The sequence below is a fragment of the Camelus ferus genome, chromosome 3 (genome assembly GCF_009834535.1).
Source record: "Camelus ferus isolate YT-003-E chromosome 3, BCGSAC_Cfer_1.0, whole genome shotgun sequence".
Lineage (NCBI taxonomy): Eukaryota > Metazoa > Chordata > Mammalia > Artiodactyla > Camelidae > Camelus > Camelus ferus.
In genome coordinates this window covers 55466082-55483245 of record NC_045698.1, presented here as the reverse complement: position 1 = coordinate 55483245, position 17164 = coordinate 55466082, and the positions used below count along the sequence as shown (strand labels likewise).

The 17164-nt window shown below is 32.6% G+C and overlaps 1 protein-coding gene across 3 annotated transcripts in view; it reads right to left on the bottom strand.

Annotated features, from left to right (window-relative positions):
• XRCC4 (X-ray repair cross complementing 4) overlaps positions 1-17164 on the bottom strand; it is a 225868-nt gene that overhangs the window by 81153 nt on the left and 127551 nt on the right. For 2 of the 3 annotated variants that reach the window (XM_014554096.2, XM_014554098.2), the window contains exon 7: positions 3645-3792. In XM_014554096.2, coding sequence (XP_014409582.1) covers positions 3662-3792 — 131 coding nt within the window. In that variant the 3' untranslated portion in view covers positions 3645-3661. Of the gene's footprint in view, positions 1-3644; positions 3793-12219; positions 13762-17164 lie in introns of those variants that run through there. The other variant, XM_032475537.1, reaches the window with a different exon arrangement.

Genomic DNA, 17164 nt, shown 5'->3' with positions numbered 1-17164 from the left:
AAGCACAGGCTTTGAAATAAAACACTGGCTGTGCCGCTCTGAAAAAATAACTATAAACTTGGTTGTTTTTCATCTGTAAGAAGGGAAATTGAATATCTACCTTGTAGAGTTTGTGTCAGATTTAAATGAAAGATCACATATAAAACATTTATCATAATTCTTACTTATCTTTGTATCGCCCTCTTCTTCTACACCTTGTCACTATACCAGTGACATAGTATCAAAATAAATGAGTAAATTTAAAATTTTCCATGATTTTGTTTTATAGATTAGTATTACTATAGATTGGTGTATGTATAGATTAGTATAGATCAGTATTAAGTCTTTTAAAGAGTATAAAATAATCCATGATATTTAGAAACATCCTAAAAATTTTACCTTCTGAAATGCTTATAAAAACCTAAATTTAAAAGATGCATACTTTTCTCACCAGAAAACATACAGCCATATTTTATCTGCTTAATGAATTTTAACTGACAATAACTAATAAGTGTGCAATTTATTACTAAATTATATCCATGTTTTGAAAGTGGCGAATAGTTAAAAGTGTAATAGAATTTTAGATATTGGGAGAGATTTTACAGATAATCTAGTTCACTCCTTTCATTTTTTACAGAAGAGAAAATTAAATCTCAGAAAGGTAAATGGCTTGCACAAAGTCTGATAGACGAAACAGAAAAACTGAACCATAAATATCTAAGATCATCACTTTCCCCCTTCATTTTTTTCCTGAGATACGCAGCTGGAGAAGCCAAGAGAAGTGAAACAAAGAAAAATTATGGAAGATGCCCACTGAGAATGTCTGAAGAAACTAGAGGTCACAGAATTTGTTCAAAATTAGCCAAGGGAACTCTCAAGTTTAGGGTTAGGGGCCATTATCTTTTTTCACCCCTAAATGGCAAACTAACCACATCTGCATTTGTTTGGGAGGCTACAGCTAAGTGTATCAACCTAACTGCTGTACGTGTTGTTGATGAGAAGTTATCAGAGAAAAAAGGTGATTAGAAAGGCAGGAAATAGGTAGTAGTTTAAATTGAAAACATAAAATAAGTATTAATTGTTCATATTTGATCATTACTCGTCATCAACTTCTAAGGCCTTTTTCTAAGTTTTCTTTACAGTTAAGGGCTTGTTTTTGTCTTGTAAAAGCTTTGTAAATTTTTTTTAATGAAAAGAACTGGGAAAGTAGAACTAGTACTTGGAATTTTATGAGCCATAAAATTTCAGTAGGCTATATTTAAAGTGGAAAAAAATCTCAAAAGTATACAAAATAAAATATGAACAAAACATAGAATTCATCTTTTTGTTTTATTTGGGCAAAGGAAGAGAAATTGTAAAGTGGGTATCAACCATTCAGCATCTGACTGATAAACACTTAACCAAATTTTCGTTATTCTCTAAAATGCTTCCTGATATCTAACATATGCTTTTCATTTCTACTTAGAAACAGATGAGCCTAAGTCCACAATGATATAATTACCATACAATTCAAGAACAGTGAAATTGTTTATGTCAACTTTTGAAATAGTGAAAATATACGAAATAAATATTGACATGATCATCCGAACATGGAGAAGAAAAGGAGCACAATATGACCTGCATATGTGCTAGTAGAAACAAACACATTGCCTTTATTAAAGAGCCTAAATAAAATATTTTATCTTGATTTGGATCAAAACTTCTTTCATCTCTGTACCATGGATTTAAGAAACCTATTTAAGCAATATAGCATGTTCAGAAAATGCTAGCAACCTCAAACCCTTATATTTACTTCACACATAGAATGAAAAGACCTAAGATGAGCTTTCCAACTTAAAACCAACAAATTCCATCCCTTCCTCCAGACCCTGGACCAAAAATTCCCTGAGGACAAGAGTTATGTCTATTTTCTATCCTCCTGAATCTTGAACATCCAATATTAAACCTGGCACATAACTGATACTCATTACTCATCTGCTTACAGATTGACTGAATACAGTTTTCTGAATATTTCAAGCTTCTTATAATTTTATTTTTTCTCATATTAATCTATAGAAATAGTTTTGGTACTCTAATGTTTGCAAATTGGAAATATTTTTGGTTCAATATTTGAAAGAAATAATACAATACCTTGAACTCTATGAAGCCAGAGGGTTATGAGCTAAGGAATAAATTCAAGTGATAAACATAAACTAGTAAGAGTTTAGCACACACTGGATTTGCACATGTATGTATTGTCTGAAGACGTAAGGGACACAGTGTAATATACGGGCAGCATTTTCAAGTATAAGTACATAAGGCCAATTGTGGAGAGGATAAAAGCCCAATGATAAATAGACAAAAACAATTCCACTATTAACTGTTCAATGCTTATTATTACACAAGAAACTCGAAAACTCCCTCTTGTCACACTGTTAGTTTCGGAAGGCATGAGTTGTGCCTATCTTGGCATTCTCATTGTCTTCAAAAGAATCTTAAAACTTTTTGCTTTCAGGACCCCTTTACGCTTTTGGAAGTTCTTGATGATATCAAAAGCTTTTGTTCATGTGGGCTATATTTGCCATATTCAAAATTAAAACTGAGAACATTTTAATACATACATAAATGAACTTAAAAAGAGTAATAAATCCCATATATAATAACATGAATAGCATATTCTTTATAGAAATCCTTATATCTCCCAAACTAAAAATCTTATGAGGGCAGTGTTTTTTGCACATCTGTTTGATGGCAGGCTTGAATGAAAACAGATTCTCATTAGCTTCTGCATTCAAACAGATATGACAAGTTATTTTTATTGAAACATGTAAAGAAATTCTAGCTTCACACAGTTATGGAACTGAAGAAGCAATGACCTTGTGGATCACCACAAAGAGCCTTGGGAACCCCCAGCATCCTAATTCCACACTTTGAAAACCAGTGGTGTGTAATATCATCTGTCACAAGGCTATAGTTCAATTACCATTTACTAAACTAATGAAAAGTTTAGAGAAAAAGAAATACTTATGATGTATGTCTATTAAATATAAATATAAATATAAATATAAATATAAATATAAATATGTATCCAAAAGTACAAATGATTTGTACATTCATTTCGGACTCAATTGATAATGCTCTTTATAAATGCAGATTGTTTTGCTGTACTGAAATGTTAATTATCCCAACTTTTTTCAACTCACTACAACTAAATTGGGATGTAGACTGAAGGGTAATTTGAACCAAAAAATGAAAACCAGTGAAAATAGAGTATATAACTCCAAAATTTAATAGAAACAAATCGATGACTAGAAAGAGACATTTTACTTGAAAAAATACCAAGCATAACCAAACCAAGTGGCTAAGTTGAGTGCTATCAGTCTCTTTAAGGCAGTAAATTAGATTGAAATATTTTACTGAACACAAGCTGGATTTTGATATTTTTAGTTTTCTATATGTCATTTCTAATTAATCCCTAAAATATAAAAAAAAATTGTGCTCATATTTTTAGCACTTCTGCTTTAAATATTAATAGGAATTAACCAACTACCAGAGAAAATATATGGATTTAAACATTTTATGATAAATAGCCTTAAGTAAACTCAGAAATAAAAATATAATTTTAAGATTATGTATTAGATTTTTTAATGCCATCTTACTATTTGGCAAAGAATAAAATGACTTACTTTTCCTTTTCTTGAAGCTAATGCTCCTGAGAAGCCATTTTAGGTTCTGTCCCACAATTTTTTTGCATCCGCTGCCTCCTCTTTCTACTTGGCACAATATCAGTGACATCCGGACTTGAAATAATAGAGTCATCTCTTCTTAAAGTAGCTAAAATAAAATGACATAAAAATGTGACCCAGGAAAATTATGCATATAATTTTTGAGTATAGTATCAACTTGTTGCTTTAGCACTGATATAAAGTGACATCATTTAAAAAAGAGCAAAACTATTTTTTAAATTTATTCAGACTTGGTGAAGTGAGCCAGTTAGATAGTATGTAATACTTTAATACCAATATAAATCCTAAAGTATATTGTACACGTGGAACAACTTGATCAAAATGGTCTTTGCCTATCTGGAGCAACAATCTTCTCAAATGTAGAGACAGAAGTGAAGCAGAGGCATCTCTAAAAGGTGTTTGGTGGGGAGGAAACTGCTATAAAAATAACGAAACAAACTGATACTAAACCAGTAATTGTTAGCAGAAATGGGGAGTTCTGCTAGTGATCCAGAGATAATTTTCACAAACTTTCAGCCAACTGTGGGGAATAAGGACAAGAAAAATCTAAGAAAATACAAACAGATGTCTCTAACATGGCTAAACCATTAAATTACCACCAAAACGTCTGATACACATGAAACAGAAGCAACAACAGAAACATGCTTGATTTATATTTCTTTATTCTCTAGAAACATCTTAGTTGCAAAGAGTTTTAGGGGAGTTCAGAATATTCGTTCTATCATCCAATACACAATATATTCTGCTATGACATGTCTCTATAAAAGAAAAGAACTCCTTTGCTATTGGTAAATCATGAACAATGTCAATATAATTTGGACTCTGGATATCTTTTTGGTTCTTACGATTTTTTTTCAGCATGTTAATATTTTAAAGTTATCAGAGGCAAGCTTTCATCTCAATTAGAGAGAAAGCCTTAGCTACATATAAAGGCCTTAAAAAAGTGGAGATGAGTGGCTAAAAATCCTCAACAAGTCCATTCCTTTAGCACAAATAGGGTAGTTTCAGTGGCGTGAAGAACCCTATACTTTTGAAAAGATGAGCTCTCTGCTGAAGCTGCAATATACTGAAGAAGCTGCAACATAGCTGAAGGTGCTGTGAAGACATTTCTCCCTATATCTTGAACCAGATGTTTAATTCTGATGAAAATTCTGGAATCAAATGTGTTTAATAACTCCCATCTCCATCTGAGAGGAACCGTGATGACACAAAGGGTTAGCTGTCTGTGATGCGTGGTGCGTATGTTGTTAGAGATTTAACGGAGTTAACATTTTTTTTTTTTAGGACTGTAACTAGAGAACTAACAATAACAATGTAAAGCTACAGAGATTTTAAGTGGTCTGCCCAAACCTCAACTCTTTTCCCATAAGCTCTATTAATCTGAGCGTGCTATTTTGCAGAATGAGTGGTTTTTCAGGCACACACATGCCGCATTCTAGAAGAAAAGTCTGTATTTTGAGTTCTCATTCTGTGTAGTCCAGGCTTCTCTGAGTGACCTGGCATCATTAAGGCACTATTGACCACTCTCTTGAAATGCTTCTTTTGATTTGTTCTCCCTTAAAATAACTATTATTTTTGAGAAAGCATACACTGGACCCTTTGCTATGGGTTTATAAATATTATCTTATTAACCTTTAACTTTGTGTAGTACTTACTATTAATAACTTCATTTTGTTTACGAGAAGACCCGGGCTTTAGAGAGGTAAAGTAACTTACCCAAATCACACAGCTTTTGCTGTTATATTTTATCATTATGACAATTAAAAATATTTCTGCCTGGTGGGTAAATTATTTCTTGATAAAACATTAACTGAATGTCCATCAAAGCATATTTTACTTTCCAAAGCTGTTTAAGTTATTAAGACACTTCTGTTCCACTAGATTTCTTGTACATTATTTTGTTAACCCTAAAAATGTATTAGGAGTACAGAAAGGTAAATTAAAAATGGTGGTTCTCTGAATATATCCCAGCTGAATGATTTCCCTATTTTTATTAAGCTATGAGGTTACTAAAAGTTCTGGTTGCCTGATTTCTTACCCAGTCAGCTCTCACCTAGGGTTTACTGAATCATTTAAGCAATCAACAAAGTACAGTCTTGTCTATGAACAAAACTAGCAAAAATGTCAGAGTTAGAGGATGTTTCACCTGCAGATAGACTTGTAAAATGGAGAAAGCTTGCACCTAATGACATGTCCGATATCTATGAAGGAAGAATGTGAAGTTTAAATTAAAATATAAGGTGAACTTTCAAAACAGAAAGTTAAAGTTCTGCCATTCATTTCAAAACTTCAAATAATGACTTACACATTGGCACCTAATAGGATTTTTAAACTATTTGTTGCAACATCTAGAATTTACTTTAAAATGCAATGTGATTAAATGTGTGTGCTAGTAAGAGTGAGCTCTAACCCATGTGTCACACCTACTCAAGAATCACAGACCAGGAGTCATTTGTTGGGATTCTAAAAATAAAGTCTATATTCTTCAGGGGGCTACCAGACGTACTTTTGTTATTTGCATCTCAATCAATACCTGATGATTTACTAATCAGTATACCGAATGACAAAATGTGTATCTACTGGTGAAAACAAGTCATGAAAACAAGCATGATGAACACAGCACATAAGCCCTCACGAGTGAAATGAAAGACATTTAAGATACACAAATTAGCTAAAATATTTTAGAGATAGACCCCACCATTTTATGAAGAGGCTATAAGAATCCAGTGAGTTCTGTCTACTCTTAAAGATGGTGCCCTGTGCTAAATCTTCAAGTAGTTCTGTGTCTAGTTGTGAACTCTGGATGATTGTGATTGCCTGATGCCAGGAAGAATTGCTAGTCTTGCTGCAGGAATGTTTCTATTTGCCAAAAGTGAACATTTTCTATGAAGGGGTGACTGGGATACCTAAAAGGACACACATCTAGAATTTCTTCAAGCTTATAGAACAGGTTCATGAATTATTTGTACTTACTTGCTGGCAAATATTTACTTGATAATTATATGTATATGTGGGCAAACTTAATCTGATATTTCATTAAGATCATTCCTACACTTTAAACTTCTTGGTGGCTACTATTATGTATATACCACAAATAACTTAAGTTTTGTATAACCAAGTGTTTCAGGTCAGTGAAATCGTTCACTGCACCATTTTTATTCCTTTCTCTTAACAATTAAGGTAAAGCTGTCTGCAACACTGCCATAAGAAAAAGGGGTTACCACAAAGCTTAATTACTGGTTAAACAGAATGTATCTTTTTTGGTTTGTGTTTGCAACAGGAGAAATAGTTTCCCCTTCAGTTTATTACATATATGCAATAGCATATTGGACTGTAATAGACTGGATTAATTCATATATTCCTTTAGGATGAAGTTTTGATAAAAAGCATATAGGCTTTTAAAAGGGAAAACATTCTATCCTATCCTATCCTCTTCACCCTGCAAGACCAGAAACCAGGAGAATGAGGCACTACTCCAACATCTGGTACCTACATATTAAATTGCTCATCTCAAGCATTCCTCAAATTTCAGTCCATCCCACATCTATCCTGAACTTGCTGATATTTGGTCCTCTCATTCCATTTGGTCTCAGTGCTGGATACTTTATTTCTGCTCTGACACTGGAGGCCTTGAACAATGATTCTGTGTCTCTAAACAAGCAAAGCTGTACTATATACAAGAGAAGGGATCTGAATTGCACCTACAGGAAGTCAAATATGGGATTTCTAAAATGTCTATATTATTTATAACCTGACATATTTTTAAGGGTGACAAAGTTTTCACTTTCAAGTTTTGCATCTCATTTTTAAAGAAAAGAAATCAATTCATACTACGTTTACTACGTTACACATACTCAATTTAGCTCTGAGGAAGAACTTCAACAGAGTTGGAAAAGAACGGCAAATTTTCAAAGGGTAATGAGCACCTGTGTGGCCTGGCTGGAGGAGGGTTCATGGGAGAAAAAGATGCAGGAAATAAGAATGGATAAGTATGAGCAGCAAGGAAGGAAGAGAAGGAAGAAAGAGATATAGATATGTTAAATCAATTTGCAAGCTTTCAAATCCAGGCAGAAGAGTATGAATTTGATATTGACTGGGGAGTATTTTTTTGAGATTCCACATCCAGAATTCTCAGTTTTTAATACTGTCATCAGTCTCTTTGTCATAACAATATGTCTTTCACCATTTCCAAGAAATTAAAAAAAAAAAAAAAAAAAAAAAAAAAAGGAAAGGTAAGGTCCAGAAAAGCAAAGACAAGAAAAGAACAACAACAACAACAACAACAACAACAAAAAAGACAAGAAAAGACAAGACAAAACTATTGCCAATTAACTTACTACAGCTGAAATACTGACTGGCAGGGTTGTGGGATGAATTTCAAGTTCTCATTAGGTTCACTGCATCTAGAAAATGGGGAATCTTTACACAAGCCCTGTTATTGTAAAAAGTGGCTCCACAGAAAGCCACACTTCTTCTCCTCTGACAGAACTAAAGGAGCTTGGCAGCAGTAGCTCCGACCTGAGAGCAGACGAGTGTTGGCGTTCCTGGGTGCTCTCAATGTCGAAATGAAATTATAGTGTTGGTTAAACTACTGGCAAACTTAAGTCTCTGACCATTAAACACTTAAATCTCAATATTTAAAAAATCATTTTGCTGGTTTATAATGCATTTTACTAAGGCTTCATTATTATCTCCCATCTATGGATTTTTTTCCCCTCTTCATATGATACATAGCTTCATATACACAAAGAGTCTATGAAACTCCAGTGGAGATTGCTACCATTCTCTTTCTGGCCCACCTTCAAACACACACACTTACCTCCAGTCTCTGAAACCACCCCTTCCCCCTAAAAAATTAATGTTCTGAGGCATGTTACTTATGGCAACAGCTGCTCAGCTCTTAAATGACTGAATGAAGGAGACTTTGATCTTCAGGTCCCTTGACCATGAAAATATGTGTGCTGTCTGCAATATGCCATATCCAAACTGAAAACTTTCAGTGGTTCCCCGGAGCCTATAAAATAGAGTCCTAACAACCTAGCCCTGCATTCAAATCCCTCTACAGTGTGACCACTACCTGCCTCCCTGACCACACCTGCCACAAATCTACCACAGTATACAAACTATTGCAAGGGCTCCGGGGCTCCTACATCGTCATTTTTTGTCCCTTACTTTCTTTGTCTTGAATGTCCACCAATCAACTGTGTGTTCCCTTCCGCCACAGCCCATTTCAGTCATTTCAATCACCTCTAGTAAGATTTTCATCCACAGCAATCTCTCCTTTCCCTATAGGGCTTACAGTTTGAACCACCCATTTTGCAAATACTATCTTGTATTGTTAACTCTCTTTTTATGTGTATCGCCTATCCTGCAAGTAGATTACAAATGCCCAACAGCCAGAGGCCATGCCTTATACTTTGCTATATCCATAATGTATTACCCAATAGAGTTATCCACAAGAAACATGAGACTTAACTCTTATTTTGAAATGTTATCTTATTTTTTTAATCAAAACTTATTTACTTATGGACCTCCAGAGGGAGTGTGGAGAAAAATCCTCTTCAAAGTCTCTAGTTTTGCCATTTACCTGGATATATTACAGAATCTCTAAGCTCTTCTGTGAGAAAATTATTATTAACTGCAATTAAATAGGATCATAAAAACTGTTTTATAAACTATAGTGTGAGAAATATTTTATACTGCCAGAAATATTTGATATGAGCAATAAGTATTATTAACAAAGTGTGTGTGTCCTTACAAAAGGCCAAACTGCAATTCATTTTTTCTTAATTTTTAAAGTTTGTAATTGTTTTTATTATATAAGTTTCAGGTGTACAGCACTACAACATCTGTAAACTGAGATTTATTTAGGTAAATCTGAAGAACTTTCAGGCTATCTTCTACAGCTTCTTAATGTACATTTTTTTGGGGGGCAGGTAATTATATTTTTTTAAATGTTATATTATTTTAAATTTATTTTTAATTTTTTAATGGAGGTACTGGGGATTGAACCCAGGATCTCATGCATGCTAAGCACGCACTTAACCACTGAGCTATACCCTCCCCCTATAGTTTCTTAGTCACACAAAAATTAAATTTAAAAAAAAGTAAGATAAATTCATGGTTTTCCAAATTCAGAATAATCCAGTTGTCACAGAACTATCATCTGTTATGAATACAGACTAGCCAGTCTTCTATGGCTGCTTTTTGTTATTTTATTCATTTATTCATTTCACAAATGTTTATTAAGTGTTTACAATCAATAAGCCATTGTGTTTTATTTCAAAAGATATAAAACACTGAGGGGGAAAAAAAACTCCAAACCTTAAAATACTACCCGAAGTAAATATGAAACTTCAAGAAACATACTCTTTCCTTCACCAAAGAAAATAACCAACCAATATGACTCTGTAGTTTGTCTTACTGACAGGTATAAAGATAAGCAAAAAAAGCTTGGATAAGGTCAGTTACACCATACTTCAATAAACAGTATCTCAAAGTGACCTATCTTGAGGTAGTAAATTTCTAATCTGACCAAACAAGCAAACAGTATTTTCCCTCACCACTCATCAAATAGCCCTTTGGAAACCTGTAATCAGGTTCTACCCAGTTTTTACAATCTAATCTGAATAACTGATGACCATCTTACACGGAAGGTCAATGGTCTAACCTATTAATCGGCAATCACCAAATAAACTGATAATTAACATCACACTAAACACTTACAAGTGTGTGTATCCATGTGCTACACTTTTCCAAAAGTTAGGCTCCTCTTCTAGCTAGCACAGCTGGAAGTCAGATTTAATGACAAATACTTACTGACACTGGGGTAACCCAAAAGGTCATCTTTGGAAATCCAATACTTTCAATGTCAGAGGCAGGGTGGGCTACTAAAGATAAAGTACAGACTCCAGAAGTATTCACCGAGTAGAAAAAAAAAGGTAAGTTGAATATATTAAATATTGTTCTATATCTACAAAACAATCCACTTAAAAATATATTTCTAAAAAATTTAACACCAAATGAACTCAGTTCTTGAAATCTTAAGGATTCATTTACTCTTTCCCTTATTCAACAAATACTTATTGAGTGTTTTTTATGTGTCAGGCACTCTCCCAAAGACACCACCACCATGTATTGAAAAAGTTTATAACTGAGTAGGACAAAAAGACACATTATTTTTGCAAGAAAGCCAGAAGTTACAAAAGCAATTTAAAAAAAAAAACAAATTTGAAAGTTCCAAGGTAGGCACAGCTTTCCACCTTTTACTATTTTTTCCAAATTAATCTGTAAAGTTTTAATTTCTCTTTTTCATTATGAAACACTAATTATAACTTGATGTCTTACTCTGTTTTTCTTCTCCTATGGGTATTTATTTTGAATTGTCAGTATCAGACAGCTCCAAAGCAGATTTCCCAAAACAGAAAATTGTAAGACTAGCTCACTCTGAGCAAACAAGACAAGACTGGGTTTTAATGATGTTTCAGAGGGATCTCAAACAACACATCTGAATTAAAATTGTAGAATCACCTTTTGGGATAGTCCCTTATATGGCCCCACAACATCCTTAGTACACAGTTTCAATAATTTATCTAATATTTATAAAGCTCCATGAAAGCCAGGGGTGAGTTTGTCTTATTAAGACAGACTAGCATGGTCTCTAATACATAATAATTCCTCAATAAACATTAGTTGATTGACTGGTATAAATTCTGAAATACTAACAGAGTTACTAATAACCTTTTAAAAATTATTTTAAATCTATGTAAAATACTACACTATTGACTAGCTATGCCTGCTGCTGCCAGTTCAGTTACCATTAAGAAAAGAAAAATATTAGCAGGGAAAAGCAGTTTATGAAAGAGCAACATTACCCTTCCATTTATATTATTTTGTAGTTAAAAACAACAAACATTGGAAAGCAGTTTTAATGGTTAATAAGCTTTCAGAAGACAAAACTACAATTTTTCAGCTTTTACCAGCTTTATGAAGGGGCCTCTGCCTATGACCTATGTCATGCCACGTTTGGAGCCAACATAAAGCTTTCATTGTTGTTCATGAGTCAGGTATGGACTTCCGTCAACTTAAGACATATTTTTTTCAGCATTTTCTTAATAGAGATTTAAAGCTTTTTAAAATTTTCATTCTTTTTTATGTTGGTCAACTTTTAATAAAACCTAGACTTTTTACAGAGCTTTAAGAGGATTTTATTGAACTAGTATAAGTGAAAAAAATTGGACAAAAGTAAATAAAACATAAAAACTTTTTAAAGAAATGATACAGGGAAACTTTCAGTTTAGTTTTATTTTAATAATGTATCACCAGCATATTATCTGCAGTGACTCTATGTGAACTAGTTAGAACTAGGACAAGATCACTTGTTTTAGTAGCAAGTCAAAATCAGAATACGTACACACACATATATTCACTTTCATATTCTTTTTCATCAAAGGTTACTAAAAGACATTGAATATAGTTCCCTGTGCTGTACAGAAGAAATGTTTATGTGCATGACTGGGACATTATGCTGTGCACCAGAAATTGACACACTATAACTGATTATACTTCAATTTAAAAAAAAAGAAAGAAAAGCTAAAAAAAGAAAAATCAGAATACAATGAATGTGGCCAAAGTAAAGCATTGCATAATTACCCGGTGAACTGGGTGGATAAGCGTCATTAATCTAGAGCAGAAACCCTTTCTCTGAATATTAACTGGGGTGAGAAGAAGAACTTGACTGAGTTTCTGCGACATGATAACTTTCCCACTTCACTTTGCTAATATTTGCTTAATCTTAGAAAAATTGAGAATAATTTTGATACATTAAGAAGTGAATCCGATTGCACTTCTTTAAACTCCTTTACAATAAGGTAAATACCCTTACATTATAATTTAGCTAGTTTGTAGTAATTCTATGAAAAGGCAAATTTGAAGTTAAATTTCAGAGGTGTCCCTTGAAAACCGTGGAATGTTTTTCAAAAGGGAGATTCCCAGATCTGTGGTGCCAGACATGTTGTGCCAACTAGCTTCCAAACCAAATGTGATTAAAGCAATACTTTCACTAAGACGGATTAAGAAAATTATCTGCCGAATGCTCAAATAACTAAGATAATGTTTATACTTAATTAATAAAATACTTCACAAGGATTCTAAATCCAACTCTGTTAATTACTGTCTCAATGACTTAGTGCAAATCACGTAACAATTCTGTGAAAGTTTTTATTTTTAATCTATAAAGTCAGGTTTGGAGAAGTTAGACCAAATAGTTATTTCCAGTGTAAAAAAAAAATGAGTCTACAATTTGTTATTAATGCTTTTTAAAAATGATTATCTTATGTTATCCGAATTTGATACAAATAACTGTGTTTTTCAGACCATTTTGAAACACTTTTAAGTTAGTTTTGGGTTATATGTCTTGCCAAATGAGAATGTTTTTCTTCAGAAATTTCATTTCCAAACATCCACATCTCCAAATATTTCACAGTTTCATAATGCTTACAGATTTTTAACTTTTCAATAAAAATCTTGTAAATTTTTTATTTTTAAATAAATAACTTGTATCAGACTATCATTCTATCATCTTAATATTCAAAATTAAACAAGTAAGAGCAAAAAACATTTTAAGCATTCATTTAACAAGAAGAATTCCATCTGGGAAATTTATCAGTTTATTATAAGGGTATACTCTTTGCATTAGATATAATATTTAAAAAACTTGTTTAGCAATCATTTTCAGCATGCTGCTCAGGAATGTGCAGTCTCAGGACAAAGCCTTCTTACGGCCATTATCCCTACAACTCGCTGATAGTCAAACTGGGAATCATTCTTGACGCCTTCCAAAACTTCATCTTACACATACAATCAGCACCTTCTAAAAAGTTCTTAAATATGTCTAATAATTCCCTGCATCCCCATTACTTCCATAATCTCTTGTTTAGATTATTGCTATAGCTTATAAATGGCCAAAGCAGTTATAATTCTTTCCATACAAAAGGATCTAGGAGAATTCTTCAAAAAAATGCAAAGCTGATCAAGTCATGTCCTTTTCTCCTGTGCCCTGAAAACAAAGATAAAACCCCTTAATGAACTTTAACGTCTCTTCCTTTTCCTGGTTCAGCTTACTTTTACAGTTCTCCTGAATTTTGATGGTCCATTCTCTTTCTTTACTCCTGAATTTTTCACATGTGATCTTTTTCCAGAAATAGTGTTCCACCATCTACCACCCAACTGGCTAACTCTTACCCATCCTTGATATCTCAGTAAAGATATTACTCTGTCAGGAAGCCTTAAAAGTGTATAAGTGTTGATTAGATTCCCCTCCTCTGTGCCTTCTTGGTACCTTTTACTACTCCTATCACTGCAGTATAGAGGACTGGTTAAGTTCACAAAACTAAAACAATAGACAAAAATTGTTCTGGGTTTTCTTAGGGATTAGCAGATAAAGTGGAGTTAAATTTTATTGTAAAGTCAATGCATAAGGCAAACAATCAATTGAAACTACCCTTGAAAATTCCTTAAATTGCCCATTAAGTACAATAATATGTAACATATATAACTCTGTGTGGTAATATTCATGTAAAATGATTTAATGAATACCATAGCATATAGTTCCATAGAGAAATTACATTCAGAAAGAAAATTAACCAAGGTTTTCAATAATCTAAATACATTAACAATACAGAAAGATTCAACTTCCTAGTTCTTCTAGTTTAATGTCATTATCTTAGTCTTATATGAAAGATGTATCACTTCCTCTGATGTTTCCTTAGTCAGTTTTCTTTATGGTTCCAAATTAACTTTTTATTGTTTTCTTTCCAAGATGAAGACATTACCACCTCCCTTGCTTGGCTACCTAGTGAATACCATTTCTTTGTCAATAGCGCTAAACCTTAAAGTTAGTCATACTTGTTCCTAGGTCTTTCACACTGGTATTTACTCTTGTCAGGTCTAATTAAATCCACTACTGTGGACATACACTTTTTAAGTAGAATAGCAGGCAATCAGCAGAACTATTTAAATATAGAATTTTCTTCTTCATTTGTAAAATATACATTTATCTAGAAAATGTAGTTTAAAAAGGTTAAATTAAGTATATATATGATGTTACTTTACTTTAATTCATAAATGACTAGTCCAAATGTCAATCTCTCATGGTATTTTGTTCATGAAATGGGAAGTGGGCATATCATGGCATAGCAGGCCTCACAGTTATACATCTTACTCTCCCTGAAATTCATAAAATAAGCTTTTGCACAGATGCATTTACCACAATGTTTAGTCATAAATGAAAACGGACAAATTGTTACTATAAAGAGCTAGAAATTTTTAAGCAGTATAATTTTGTGTAAAATGAAAAAAGAGGTGAGACTACCAATATAAGAAACTTCTTTCCAATGATGCAAATGCTGTAGGTATCCCCACATTTTTGATACTTATAATTAATCCATAATAAACTGACATTTAGGAAAACAGTTCATCATGTTACCTACTATGTTGCAGGTGCTCAAAATATCATTGTTGACTGAAAATATCACCAAGAAAAATACTGAAGATTTTATAAATAAAATACAATCTAAAAGACAGCAACCCCCCCAAAAATAAAAACAAAACAAAAAAATAAAATAAAAGACAGCAACCCTTTTGTAGTTAAACATAAACTTAAACAAAAAAAACAAAATAAAAATCTCGTTTATCCATAAACATAACTTCTTTTTAAAAAAAGCCTGTAATATTCATTATAAAGCAAACACTGAATTCAAAACCCAATATATTAGAGTTGGCATTTAAAATGCCCTTGTGGAGAATATTCTAACCTTGTACAAAAGAGTATATTATTTGTAAATAATGGTTACCAGATATCTTAGCCAAGAAATAGTTACACAAGGGAAGTTATCATAACACAGCTGGGAAAGTGGAGAAGCAGATAAAAAAGTCTGCCTTTGTGTTGGTGTTTATGTAGATAGATAAATAGATAAATGGATCTATATCTATATAAATACATGTAGATTATATGTAAACTGGGAAATAAAAAATTACAAATGCTGTAAATACAAGTGAGAAGTATTATGCTTAACTAAGGCCAAAGACAGAAACAAAACATAACTGGGAAGAAATTCAGACAAATAACTTGATAGAGAAAATATAGAAACATGAGGGTGAAAGAAATGGAGACCTTCAAGAATAAGTATTAACAGGCAGTAACACACTTCTTGTAGGTCACATGATTGTTGTGGATAGCTGTGCAAAGAGGTCTAAACTCACTATCTAAATGTCATTGGATTTATTCTACCAATCTGAACTACAGAGGAAAAATGTAAATTTAATGAGCTCAATCACTTGACGAAAAGTTGATGACATTGTCTTAGAGTGGAATTAGCACAAAATGTTTGCTTAACCTTCTGGTTCAGGTGCTGATTCAATAGAAACATAAAAAAGAATACCTACTCTTTTGGGATATCATCTTTGATGCCAACTCTAATACTTTAGTAAAAATACTCTAGAACATTGTGTAAGAATGGTTTTTGAGGATGAGTACAGATTCAGCAGAAACAGGAGTGGAAAGGGAAATGTTTTGAGTTCCATCCTGACTCACCATGACTGATAAGAGTCAAATAATTACTCAGAAGGAGAGAGAGGGAAAGAAGATAGATCAAGGAGGAAATTTTTACTGAACCCCTGTCTAACATTAATTTGTAATTTTTTCTTCACTGATTATACAAAATATTTTTAAATATCTCTCAAAAGTTATTTATTCCATCCATGTTTTTAGGTATTCTTTTAAAATACAGATATCACACATTTTTAAACTGGATATTTAAATAAATTGGCACATTTTAACATTCATAAAAAAGCACAGTTATTCAAAAAGTAATTTGTCTAACCTTTCCTCATTTATTTTATATTTATTAATATGTTGTTTCTATGATGATGATAAAAATGGTATTCTTAGGTCTCTGGTAGCCACATGTTTCTGTTTTGTTTATGTTTTTTGACAATAAAGTATTTTAAAATCTACTAACTCTAAGTTGTTACACTAAACGTAAGTCCAAAGATCAATAGGTCACTTCCTAAACTCCCTTCTTTAAGTCTATACAGCAACAGATTAATTTCAGATTCTCTTGTTTCAGTAATTATAATAAAGAAAACAGTGTACCCTAATGATTTAAGTCACGAATAGTTTTTTACTACCAAAACACCTGTTGCTATTTCCAAACCTATTTTCATTAAATACAGAAGAATGTTGATTTTGTTACCCGAGGACATCAAAAGCTAAGAAAACAAACTTTCTTTATAGAACCATTCTCAGAACACTTTTCTCAACAGAAGTGATTTTAACATGTTGTTCCTTCTCAGGATGGGGTTCTTATAAAGTGGTTTACATTAATGTTCCAAGCTGGTGTGAGTTATCTTTGATATGTTGCTAACATATAGCCATGTTTAACTTCTTCAAAACAGCAGTA